The sequence below is a fragment of the Centruroides sculpturatus genome, unplaced genomic scaffold (genome assembly GCF_000671375.1).
Source record: "Centruroides sculpturatus isolate CEXI.00-Female unplaced genomic scaffold, Cexi_2.0 scaffold539, whole genome shotgun sequence".
NCBI classification, from domain to species: domain Eukaryota; kingdom Metazoa; phylum Arthropoda; class Arachnida; order Scorpiones; family Buthidae; genus Centruroides; species Centruroides sculpturatus.
This window is the reverse complement of record NW_019384823.1, coordinates 69,828-83,008: the sequence shown is the minus strand read 5'-3', so window position 1 is coordinate 83,008 and position 13,181 is coordinate 69,828. Positions and strand designations below refer to the sequence as shown.

The following is a 13,181-nucleotide window of genomic DNA, read 5'->3' as shown; positions in this document are numbered from 1 at the left end:
TAGGCTTAGCTTACCATATTATCAAGATATCATCAACATAACATTTGTAGATGATAATGTTATGCAAGATCTTATGTAGGATTTTAGATTCCAATGCTCTAATTACCAGTTCACAGATGTCTTTTGGAAAAGGACTGCCCATTGAAATTCCTAGTTGCTATACTCCATTCTTTAAGTTCAACAATCAAACACAACTAGTTGTCTAGTTGTGTTTGATTGTTGAACTTGAAGAGTGAAGTATAGCAAAACATGTGCATATGCTCTAATTTTGTTGGCGGTATGATCAATCAATGTGGATTAAGAAAAGAATGATATTAAATCCAAATTATCCTTAAAAAAGTCATAAGGATTCAAAGCAAAAGGAAGATATTTAATTGCATGGCTACTTGATCAAATTGAATTTATAGAACTATTTTAACAGTGTTTCAAAAGCTCAGATATTATTACAATTAATTTAAACCTTTAAAAAAAAACTGTAAATTAGCATCTTTAAAAATAAGCAAAATTTTGTTATATTCAGTATTAAATCAGTGAGATAGAGCATTGAGATAAATTATTCCAAAATAAACTGTGTCTAAATTTAGAACCTCATGTCCTTTTAAATGTATTTTCACTTAAATTTTTCATATATTCATATTGTTAAACAAAACAAAGTCTATATCCACAAACAAAAACCTTTTTTATCAGTGTTGTATTCAACACAAAACCTACTAACGTCTAAAACAGAGTTTTAGATGCATTAAGAATTTCCATCTGTGTACAAAATCAATCTTCCATAAATCCGAAATAACCAGACATACGGCTATTTTTGAAGCTGGCTAATTCTGAATTTGACAATCTGTAGCACAGCTATAATTCACCACATGGCCACTTTGTTTTCATTTCTTTGGTGTACAGTAATGTTGCACGATGCCAGTGTTATTTTGTTCTTAATTATTCTTCATTTAATTTTTATTCTAAATATTACACTATACATGGAATTTTATATTTTAAGAGAATTAATAATGATCAAACAAATCCTCCTTTATAAGTATATTAATTTGTATCTGTTAATTAAAGAAAATATAAAATAAACAATAGAAAGCTAAAAATGAAATTATATGTAGATATTTATCCTATGTCCAGAAAACTGGAAAGTCCAGAAATTTCTATCAATTATCTGGCAAGTCCAGATAATTGATAGAAATTTCTGGACTTTCTGGATAATTGATCTGGTCTGGTACTGTATTAGGAATGAGTCTATACTTTTTCCATACATTAAAAAGTCATCATTAACTCTTTTAATATTTTTATTACTATATTTTTTAAATTCTAATTTATATACTTTGGTTCATTTTGTTAATTTTTTATATATTTTGTTTACTGTATGTTACATTAAAGAAAATACATGATCTAAGTAAACACTAATGCATTCAAAAGAATACATTCTAAGTTTAAATAAATCTGTAAAATGGAACAATATATTCTAAAAATCATTGGATTTAAATCTGTATACATTTAGAAATATTAAAATTTTTCTGGTTTTTAAACATAACACTGATTTATTGTTTTATCTGCTGTAATTGTGTTGTTGGTAAAAAATGAACAATTAAAAAATTCTAAAGTTATTTGAATGTCACTGGAAACTTTTTATTATAATTTTATATGGTGAATTTTTAAAAAAGTTTTTTTAAAATCAAATTTTTGTTAATTGAGTGATTTAAATAATTTTTAACAATAAACACTAAAAAAACATATAACATTTTTCAGCAGTCTTTTTTAAGATTTCTCATTTCAAAAATTTTTTTCTAAAATTGAAGTTTATTATTATGCTCAAAATTTATAAAATTTAAATTTGCCTAGATATCATTGAATAATTTCTATTTGATAAACATAATTTAAATAAGTAAGACAAAACTTTTCACACTCTGTTTCTAGCACTTTAATCAAATGCAAAGTGTGAAAGGTTTTGTCTTACTTATTTTGAGTAGTTCTAGCTTTGAATGCATAGAAGTATAATTTAAATAACTTAACTACAATGCTTAAATGGAGTATAATAAATATACAAGAAAAGCAAAGTTCTTACAAATGCTTTCAAGTTGTAAATTTATCTTCAGATTAATTTAAAACCCAAATGATGACAAATCCATTGTATTATTCTGAATTATATTCTCGTTAAATTAATTATAAATAAAATTGGTACTTGTCAACTGATAATTTTGATAATTAGATGATAAAAATTATCATCCAATTTAAAATAAGTTTAATAAATTTTAAAACTTCTAAGATAAAGATTGAATCCTATTTTGATTACAGAAATTCTACTTTGATAAAAAAAACACATTAATATATTTTTAGGAATTACAATATTCCAATCCTATTTTTGATATGATATTCTATTAAATATCTTCTGAAACTTGTAAATAAATTTACCATATCAATTATAGAATTCCATTTTATCCCCCTTCTGGAGTTGGAATATTGTAATTTTGAAGACATTTAGGATATTAAATACAAGGGCAGTTTTTTCCTAGCTCCAATGGTCCACGAAACAAAGACAAGTGTAACTAACAAAATGAATTTATTACCAAAAGCTAGATACAAACATGGTTATTTTTCAACATAATCACTGTGAAGATTAAGGCATTTGTCATATCTGTGGATGAGCTTTTCAATCCTCTTGTCTTAGAATGTTGGTGCCAGTGAAATGAGATGGCCTTAACAATGTTGTTTTGAAGATCGTCATTAGTCTCAAACCTCTGCCCTGCTAGACATATTTTCAGTCCAGAAAAGAAGTGGAATTCTTCACACATTAAAAAGTCCCAAACTGGATGGAAGTCTTCACCACCTTTATCCAGCGTATAGCCCCGATTTAGTGCTGAGTGGCTTCCACCTCTTTCCTGAACAGGAAAAGTGGCTAGGAGGGCAGAGGCTTAAGACTAACAATGATCTTCAAAACAATGTTAGGGCCCATCTCAAGTTATTGGTGGCAACATTCTGTGACAAGGGGATGGAAAAGATATGACAAATGACTCAATCTTCACAGTGATTATGCCAAAAAGTAACCATGTTTGTACCTAGTTTTTGGTAATAAATTTATTTTTTTATTTACACTTGTTTTTTTTAATAGATCATCAGAGCTTAAAAAAAAACAGCCTACATATATTAATTTCTAACATAAAAATGAAATTTTTACTTTAGATTCCAGTCTTCTATAACAATTGCATCTTATTCTACAAAAATTAATATTTAAACAAATAATATTTTGTTAACAAAATATCAAATGAAGTGTTTAAACTAGAAAAATTTTAAACATGTAGAATGAAAATCCAGAATGTAATAGTTAAATAATCTGTTTTGTTTCAATTTCTATCAAATAAATATTAATCTTATAAATCAAAAGAAAAACTTTGTTTTTTGGTACTGTTATATTATTGTATCTGCATGAGACATTTGTACAGACATTTGCATTTGAATTTGTAATGTAACTGAATTTTGTTGTCTTTTCTCTCAACTTTTCTTTAGAAAATTATCTATTTTTATAAATTTTCCAAAAACCTGTTCCATTTTACTTTAGAGGAAATTTCACAGAAGTTCACAAATTTCTTTCAAATGACCATAAAAGTTCATTTTAGCAAAGGAATCTGTGATATCATTGCCTATAGACCAATCCACCTCAATATATTTAACTTCATGTTCTGTTATTTCCATTTTAAAAATGGAACATGAAGTTAATAAGTAAATTAATAAACAATTTAATCCTTAACAACACATGATTTCAATAATGACATGCAACTGGCTAAAACTGTATTACCATTTAATCAGTTTTCTCTCACATGAATACTGGTAATTTATTTTATCACTTGCAACATAAAATCTTATAATGAATGTTTTTAAAACTATTTAATAAATCTTATTAACATTACTTTCTATCTATTTTCAACGTTTCTTTAAAATATAGTTATTACCTCATGAAATATAGCACTTTAAACTGTTTTGTTACAGATTGGTCTACTAAGAATTACTGTCATCATTGACAAACTTTCTTACTTTTCAAATATTTATGTAAAATATGACTGAACAAGTTTACACAAAAATTGATTTTATTAAAAGAAGACCAGAATAAAAATACCAAAATTTATTGATGCCAAGACAAGCAAATATTCAATGTTTATGGTCACTAACTAACAAAAGCACATGTAGTTTTCAAACCTGTTCAATGTTTTCATAAGCTAGTAAAAAATAAATACAATAAAATCTAACAAAAAATACTAATAAAACTCTTTCTATAGAATAGACAGTAATTGAGTAATGAATCCTAAGTGTTATATGAAATTCAGTAATAAATAATGAATACTGAATAGAGATTAAGTATTTATTTCCATAGAATCTTCTTCATATGAGGGAAGATCACAACTTCATTTTCTTGCTTTTGTTAACTGGAAACCTGCTCATGATAGTTTTTCAGAATGAAAAAAGGAAGCAGAATAATGGAATTCAATGTTCTTAAAATGATATTTTATTCACTACTAGATGATTAAAGATGCAACAAGTACCAAATATATTGATAAATACTTTAAACTTTTGAGTAATGGACAGGTAATTCTAAAGCAGTGATGGCTAGCTAGTGGCATAAGTACTAGATTCTGCTCACTAGACCTTAGCCCAGTAATCAAATAGTTCTGAACAACCAGTGCATTATCCCATAGACAGGGTCACACTATGTAATGCCAAAATTGCCACTTGACAACATTTTTATTAAAGTAGTGATAAAAACCCTAGTCCACTTATTTTGACATTCAGTGTGAAATTAAATCACAATGCATGATTCATGTCTCAGGAAAAACAGCAGAATGTCTAGCTCCTTCTGCCAGGAGTCCTGTGAACAACAACCTAGCAATTTCAGAATGTCATGTCACACAGCAAGTTTGGACAGGAAAGCAAGAAGTGACGTTGAAAACAAAAGGCAGTTTTTATGCAATGCCATCCAGCATTTCCAGACTGAGGCTTTTTTATTGACTGACAGAAAACTTGGAAAAATTTTTGGAGTAAAATTCTTTTTCATTTTAATCTTTTTTAGTTGACATGAAAATTTTAGACATGAAATACTGTTTAAGCATTGTGATCAAATGTGTTTTTTGGAATTGTTCATTAAAAATTATTTAATAATAATTCCTTTTTCTAAGTGACAGCTTAACATATTACTTTTACTTTCCAGACTCCAAATTGATAAAGCTATCAGCACCTGCATTAATTAGTAAGTAAAACTGGTGGCAATAAATAATTTGAAATAGTGAAAAAAATTTAAGACTGTTGGTGATGAAACAGTTTGTCATTTTTTTTAAATTTTCCAGAGCAACACTTGCATAGCTGTGATCAATAAATGACTAGCAAAAAGTGTGCCTACAGAGATCCAATAATATGTAAGTTATGTGTGCTTATCCAAAAGTATGTTCATGTATTGGTTTATTGTTGATAAATTTGAATACTACAGCAATTCTTAACACTTCATTCATTACATACTCTGTATTGCACACATCCATCTATCTGCTTTAAATAAGGTATAATTGCATTCAAATCAGAAATCAATTCTATTCTGTCAGTTTGAAGTTGATCACAACTAAATTGAAATAATAATTTTTTTACATCATTTGTATTACCAAATACTTTTAAATAAATCAGAAAAAAATGAAAAACCTAAATTTATTTAGATTTCTTCAATTTTTCCAGTGCGTTTTTAAATAACTATGATATAATTTTAATGACATTTTTATATAATGGTTTTGATATGTATCAACATGTTCAATTGTCAATTTGGTCATTAATTATATATTATTTTTATTTTAATATACTGAAGATCGAATAAGTTAACATTAAAATTTTTGGATTTTAAATGAAATAACCATAGCTTTTTTTATATATTAAATAGAAAAATCAAAGAAAAGATTACTAATATACATTTAAAAAAATATTTAGACTCATCTCACTTATAGATAACAATTAAGAAATAAAGTATTTAAGGACAATTCTAATATTTTTTCATAACTGCATCAGTAAAAAAACAGTTGTAAAATTTCACAAAAAATAACAATTTTATTACATTATAAAAATTATTTTGAATATAAATAAGTTTTGCCAAATTTAATGTTAAAATCATTAATTCATTATTTGCTAGAAAAAGTATATAGTGTATAGGTAGTTTTCAATTAGTCTGCTGTTAGTTAACAAGTTTTTGTTTTAACATGATTCATTAATTACATACAATTTTCATACTACACATTGTTTTTATATAACAGCTTCCATGATGGTCATAGAGCATAGTATGGTGAGATCATTTAACATGTTTTCACATAAAAAATATGTTTCTTTAAAGTAGCACATTATCATATTAACCAATAACTAACTGTACTTACAAAAATATGACGTAGCAACATATGATTCAAGAAAAGTATGTGAGAAATTTAATAGCTTCAAAATTTTTTAAAAATTAATTTAGCACAATCAGATATTTATACAAGTTACCAGAATAAATTTTATCTAAATGTTTTCAGAAGCTAGCTAAATACATTTTTTGTCATAAAAAAATTGTAATAATTCTTTCTTTATGATTGAAATGTCATCTTTAATACAATTAACTGGAAAAATAAGCTCTGAAGTTAAGCAAATTAAATTTATTTTAACAACATTCAAATGATAAAGTAATAAAAATTTCATTAGAAATAAGTTAGTATTCAGCTGAGAAAGCATAAAGTACAACTGAGTTTCTCAGCCAAATAACATATATTATACAGTACAGTGGGTGATCGGTTAACGAACATAACCCGTTTGTTAACCGATTATCAATTTTCCATAGGTTTTTATGGGAATTTGATTAATTCATTCCGGAGACTCCAAAAAATAAAAAATAAATACTTTTTTACTACGTTTATTTATATGTAATAATAAAAAAACACATATATTCAGTCTTGCATTTTTATTAGTCATGTTTTTTGCATTGGTGGGGGTTAAAGAATCTGTCCAATGCCGATTGCTTTTTCTCTTCAGGATTTTTCGAAGTAATTAATAGTATTGTAATTGTAGAAATCCCCAACCTCATTAACCCTATTCTAGTTTGGATGCCACTTGGATGATCGTTGTTCTGACATCCTCCCACTTCTTCAAAAGATCTCTAGTAGCAGATGTCAACATTGGTCCTCTTTCGTCTTCCTCTTTTTCAATTGAGTTTTTGGAGTTTGTCTCTCATCAGATCAGTTTCATATCAGATTTATCTTCTTGATTATACAGTATCTTTCTTAGATAAGATTGAACTGCACCCTACTGTAGTTCTGTTCAAGCCATACTGCCCAGCAACATCAGACACCTTCTGCCCATTCTTTACTTTTGCTATTTTACTTTTCAAAAATAAAACTCGATGCAACACTTAACGAGTGCCCGCCTGACATTCTCGCGAATACTATAAAATAATTGTTTCTGTCAGAAAAATAAAAGGTTGGAATTACAAGGGAGAGTTTCAAAGTTTGGAGGAATACTATCTGATCAGTATATTCTGGGTTGAGTGTCAATGTTCTCGTGTCCAGCGTTCTGAAAAGTTTCGAATTGTGGCCTTAAGACAAGAGAAGATCAATCAGTATTTGCTATTTTCGTCACTTCTTTTTATGTTTGTTCAGTGAAGTATTCGTTAACCAAACGTGTTCGTTGTCCGATCATAAAAATCTGTCACAAAAGTGTTCGTTATCCGATTTGTTCATTAACCGATCACCCACTGTATATATATATATATAATATCTAATTATTTCATTCATTTTTAACAATGTAAAGAATGAAATAATTTAAATGAATAAATAGATTATTTCATACTTACAACTTACCAGAAGTATTTCTATAATATCGTAATACTAAAGGAAAATTGTTAGAACCAGATTTCTTTACTTTAACAACTTGTGGATAGAAATAGCCATATAAACATTGAAAATTCTTTCGATGCAATGTAGCTTGTGTGATTGAAAGCATGATGAATACTGAAATCACAATATTAAAATTTTATTATTATTATAATGGTAATTTTTAACATGCTATTAATAAAATTCTAGAAGTATACAAATTTATATATAAGTAATTTTATCTTTTTTTTTAAAAATAGTTATAAATGTATAACAATTTTTAATACATATAATTTGTAAATTAGCATTTACATGAATGAATTCATTAAAAAAAATCTACTTTATTGCTTGAATCACAAACAATAACTTCCATTCATAACAATCTCCTAAGTTCTTTTGGACTTACTTTTGTCTTTTGAATTCACTATAGTGTTCAAAGGTTTTGAACTTTTCTTTTAGAAAGTGTAATTTGTGACTAAATCCATCTTTCAGGAAACACAAAACCTAAAAGCATTGTGTTGCCTTAAAGATGGATTTAGTCACAAATTAAGTCAAATTATTATTATAATATAATAAAGTTACAGTTAAAAAATAATTGGATTTCTTTTACAAACATTCCATTACATTGAAACATGATGACAACTGTTTAAAATGGAAGAAAACATTTGTTTAAATGAAAATTAATTGTTGGTTTAATGGTAATTGCTTATTTTTATATAATTGCATTTCATTGGTCTATAAGAACTTAGAAAATTGCTATGAATGGAATTATCTTTGTAATTCCAATAATGTATATTTTTTGTGGATTTGTAACAAGTTGGAGTGTTTCTCAAATCTCAGTATTTCAAATGTTAAATATATTTTCTATGGTTAAAGAATATTTACAATTCTAATGAAAATGAATATAATGACATAAATAAATGAATATAAAAATGCTTTATATAAAATTTAAAATATCTCAATTAGAATTATTATATTTTCAAGAATAACAAACTGAAAGAATTTCTGAATAAGAAAAGCTAGAATAAATCTGATCATCACTTCTTAGAGAATACTCATGCATTGACAAGATGTGATCCATTGTAATATTATGAAATAAAACACAAAAAATTAATAAATAAGTATAAAAAATTATCTTATATACTTCAGTAATATCTTAAACAATATTTTTCTAAAACTGAACATTAGATTGTGCTCTCTGAACTTAAGAACCTATAAAACAAGGATGACTGGAAACCAGAAATTGTAATCTATGGACATAATTTGTCATTCATTTTTATTTAATATTTTTTAATTATTGCAATGTAATCATAGTATATTATCTAGAATCTGCACTGACTTTTCATCCCTATAAAAGATAGCATTAATCATAGTTTTCATAATACACATATAGTAAAATATACTTTTCTAGTTCATATCTCCCTCTCAATGAGATTATACCAGTAAGCAGAAATTATTGTGAAACAAAAAATTTTTGAAATTTTTTTTGATATTACAAATGTTTATATTATTGATCTACCAGATTTTAAAACAAATATAACACTTCTGATATAATAACTTATAGGAGTCAACAATTTTAATATGACAAATAAGATCCTAAAAATAATTAATTTAGGAATTAAACATAACATTTCAAATAAACTGTTGATTTGTTTTAAAATTTATCTAATTTATTAATTAGAAAAAATATTCATAATTTTTAGAAAACAATTTACATATATTAAACTGAAGGAGCCATTTCTTCATCAGTTTAATACAGTAGACCCCCCCTATAACACTTAGATATGTTCCACGCTAATCGAATTTTACATTGTAGGAATGATTAAATACATGAGCCAATCGCAGCCCGATAGGTGTGAACTTTACGGACTAAGGCTGTTTGAAAGGTTTTCTTATATAAAATTAACCAATTCTAGACTAATTTCACTCAGCATTTCCAAAACACGTATAATTTTTTGGGAATAATCTGTATAAACTATGCTATAAACAAAAAATTATAGGATTACTTACCGAGCGTGTACCGTTCGACTACGCCGTTGCTCAAAGCTTGTCTTCGTCGCGGAACAGCACACGAAACGGCGGCCGCGATTTCTGATAAATAATTTTTCGCAGAAAAATAACTTGACCTTTGGAGACATCATTAATATAAATAATTTTTATGGCCGTTGAATAAGAAGTGTTTCTTTCACAAGAAATGTATAAAATTAGTGCTGTATTAGACTTACGGTACCTAATTTACATACTGTACAGACGATAATAAACTCAACTTACTAGCCTAAAATCTCCGTAGCGTGTTGCCAGGCGGCAGAAAGCATATATATAATTATAATAAAGTTACAATAAATTAAGTTAATATATAATTATATATACAGTACCTAATTTATATATAATTAATATATAATTATATGTACAGTACCTAATTTATATATAATACTGTACAGACGATACCAACTCAATTTAGCTGCTCTGTAGTGTGGCGCAGGGTCAGAGGAAAGTAGTTCGGCTGCTCATCCACTATTGGTCCAGACTCTATCAATCTTGTCGCAAAACAAGTCAGCGAAGACGTTTTAGGAGATGCTTTATACGAATGTTGCTACAATTTTTTCGCTACGTTATAGGAATTGTCGTTATAGGAACGCACGTTATAGGGGGTCGACTGTATATGTAAATGGTTTTGTAAAAATTATAAATGATATTTTTTCTAATTAATAAATTAGATAAGTTTTAAAACAAATCAACAGTTCAGAGTTACTCTTATTTTTGTTAAAAATCAAAAGTTTTCATTACTGGAAAACAATTAAAATAATAACAGTTACCATACATATATTAAAAGAAATTTTGAGGTTTCCAATTTTTATCTTAATTTTTCTTCATATAATCATACAATGTTTTACAATATATTTTTTTAAGTGTAAATGAAAGTTGCTGCTAACATTCCATTAATGTTAATTAAATAATATTGTATATATACAAGGTGTCCATTTAAAAATCTATCCTGGGGCAAAATATCTTTCTAGCATTGCATAAGTGTATGCCCATGGTGCATACTTGTTCCAGCACTAAAAGGGAATCAATTTAGCACAGGGTTTCCCAACAGGGTAATTATAACTTTGCAAATATAAAAATAATTATTTAAAAACATCAAAAGTTTTGCACATTTTTGCTCTTAAATAAGTATAGGAAGTTTTTCGTAAAAATTATGCAAGAGACTATAGCATATATATTTATATATATTACAACATAATATATAATATAGTATGTAATACAGTATAGTTTAATTAATATTGAAGATCAATACATGAAAAAGGTTAGGAACCAGATTTACAAATAATCTCTGATGTAAAAGATGAAGACAATATTGCAGAAATTGTTACAAAAAAGTGAGTTTTATTTTGTTAGAGAACTTGTTCAAACTGACTGTCTTGGCAACATTACAAATATGCAGATGGTTGAGTCTGACATTATCAATGGCATGTAGCATTCCTGGTATCACCATTTCACAGGCCTGTCATATGCATTTCTCTAATTCACCAACATCATGCAGGGCTTCTGAGTATTCATCATACACTGATGCTTTTAGTTGAATCCACAAGAAAAAATCCAGAGAGAGAAAGTATAGGGAACATGGTGGCCATAGAACAAGGCCACAATGTCCTATCTAAACTGCTCTGCAAGCCATTGACAAACATCTGTCTGGAAATGAGATGATGAACCATCATGCTGGTACCAAACGCGATGTAGCTGCACCAATGATAAGTCATTGAACTATTTGCCACTGTTGTGTTTAGGATATTCATATATCAATCATTATTCAGAGTGTCATCAATGAATATGAGAGCAAGAAGCTACTCACCCCAACTTCCATACCAGACATAGTATAAAATGTACTTGGTGTCACATATGTTGCATGCACTTCAGAGCTGCACACTCTACCCAGTGGTGCACATTATGATGGTTATATACTCTATTTTGGGGAAACAATGCCCCATCAGTCCATAAAATTTGCTGAAGGAGTTGTGATTTGTCATACTGTAAATTTAACATCATGTTGCACCACTCAAATTGCTGTACAGTATCTTCTGCATATTGTACTAATTCTTAGATAGAAGCAGAATGGGTGAATGTCATAGTCACTTAATATAATATCCAATGTACTTGTACTGTACTTGTAAATGATATCAATAATAAATATCATTTATTATTGATATAGACTAAGTTAAGGTATTTTGTAATTAATAAGTAGATTAATAAAATAATATTTAAAATAGTTATAAATTTAATTAAATTTATATTTTCTTTATGCACTATACTATCAAGACATAAATTTATCACATAAAAAGTTAACAAATCTTATCTGTATAGAAACTTATCATTTTAAACCAAGGCATTGTTTTACATTAAATCTTAAATTTTTCAATTATTTTTTAATAAAAATTAAAATAATACACAAACAAATATTAGAAATTAGAAAAATAATTAATATAATGCTTTATTAAATATTTTAGTTATATAAAAATTTTTAACAAGAACATTATTCAACCTAAATAATTACAACATAGTGTTATGTAAGATAAATAAAGTATATTAAATATATATTCAAGGAAATGAAAATTCTTTCAGCTTAAGCTATATCAGTTAAATTAATGATGTAAGAAAGTCATTCATAAATTTTAAATGTTTTATAACTTAAATATTTAATGTACAACATAAAATTCAGTAATTTTGTTTTATAATTTATATTACATATATTAAACTGTAAAGCATCGTAAAGAAAAAAATTCGCGTTATTAAGATGGTTTTTAATCCCCTGATGGCTAATATCACAACATTTTAATATAATATCCCATGAAATGATTAAACTGTATAAGCTTAACCTAACTAAAAGATAAAAAAAATTATCATCAAAATTTTAATAATTTTTTAAACTTATATTGTAAATTTACCACTATTTTGGTAAAATGTCATTTATTATATATTTCATAAAGATTATTTAATATGTTACTACATACCCAACAAATACAATCAAACAGCATCTTAATCATAAACTTTGGAATCCAGATCTAACCACGTGGATTTGTAAAGGGCAAATGACGTCATCACAACAGCCATCTAATACGATATTTTTTTAAATAACTATATTATAAATCATCTAGTCATATATTTTTCATATTAAACAACAAAGGAATATTAATTCTTTACTTAAATTATAAAATGTTAATTATATATTAATACTAAGCTTTTAAATTAAAATATAAATAATTTTATATAATAATTACAATACGAAATTGTTATAAATTTTTACTTTATTTTAAATAATTCGTG

At 26.6% G+C, this 13,181-nt stretch overlaps 1 protein-coding gene across 2 annotated transcripts in view; it reads right to left on the bottom strand.

Moving 5' to 3' along the window:
* Positions 1–12,952, bottom strand: part of LOC111629961 (phosphatidylserine decarboxylase proenzyme, mitochondrial-like) — a 43,427-nt gene extending 30,475 nt beyond the window's left edge. Inside the window, exons 1-2 of one of the 2 annotated variants that reach the window (XM_023373925.1) lie at positions 12,869–12,952; positions 7,848–7,997 (exon numbers count right to left, since the gene is read on the bottom strand). In XM_023373925.1, the coding sequence (XP_023229693.1) occupies positions 7,848–7,989 (142 nt within the window). In that variant the 5' untranslated portion in view covers positions 7,990–7,997; positions 12,869–12,952. Of the gene's footprint in view, positions 1–7,840; positions 7,998–12,868 lie in introns of those variants that run through there. The other variant, XM_023373926.1, reaches the window with a different exon arrangement.
* Positions 12,953–13,181: the final 229 nt, after the last annotated feature.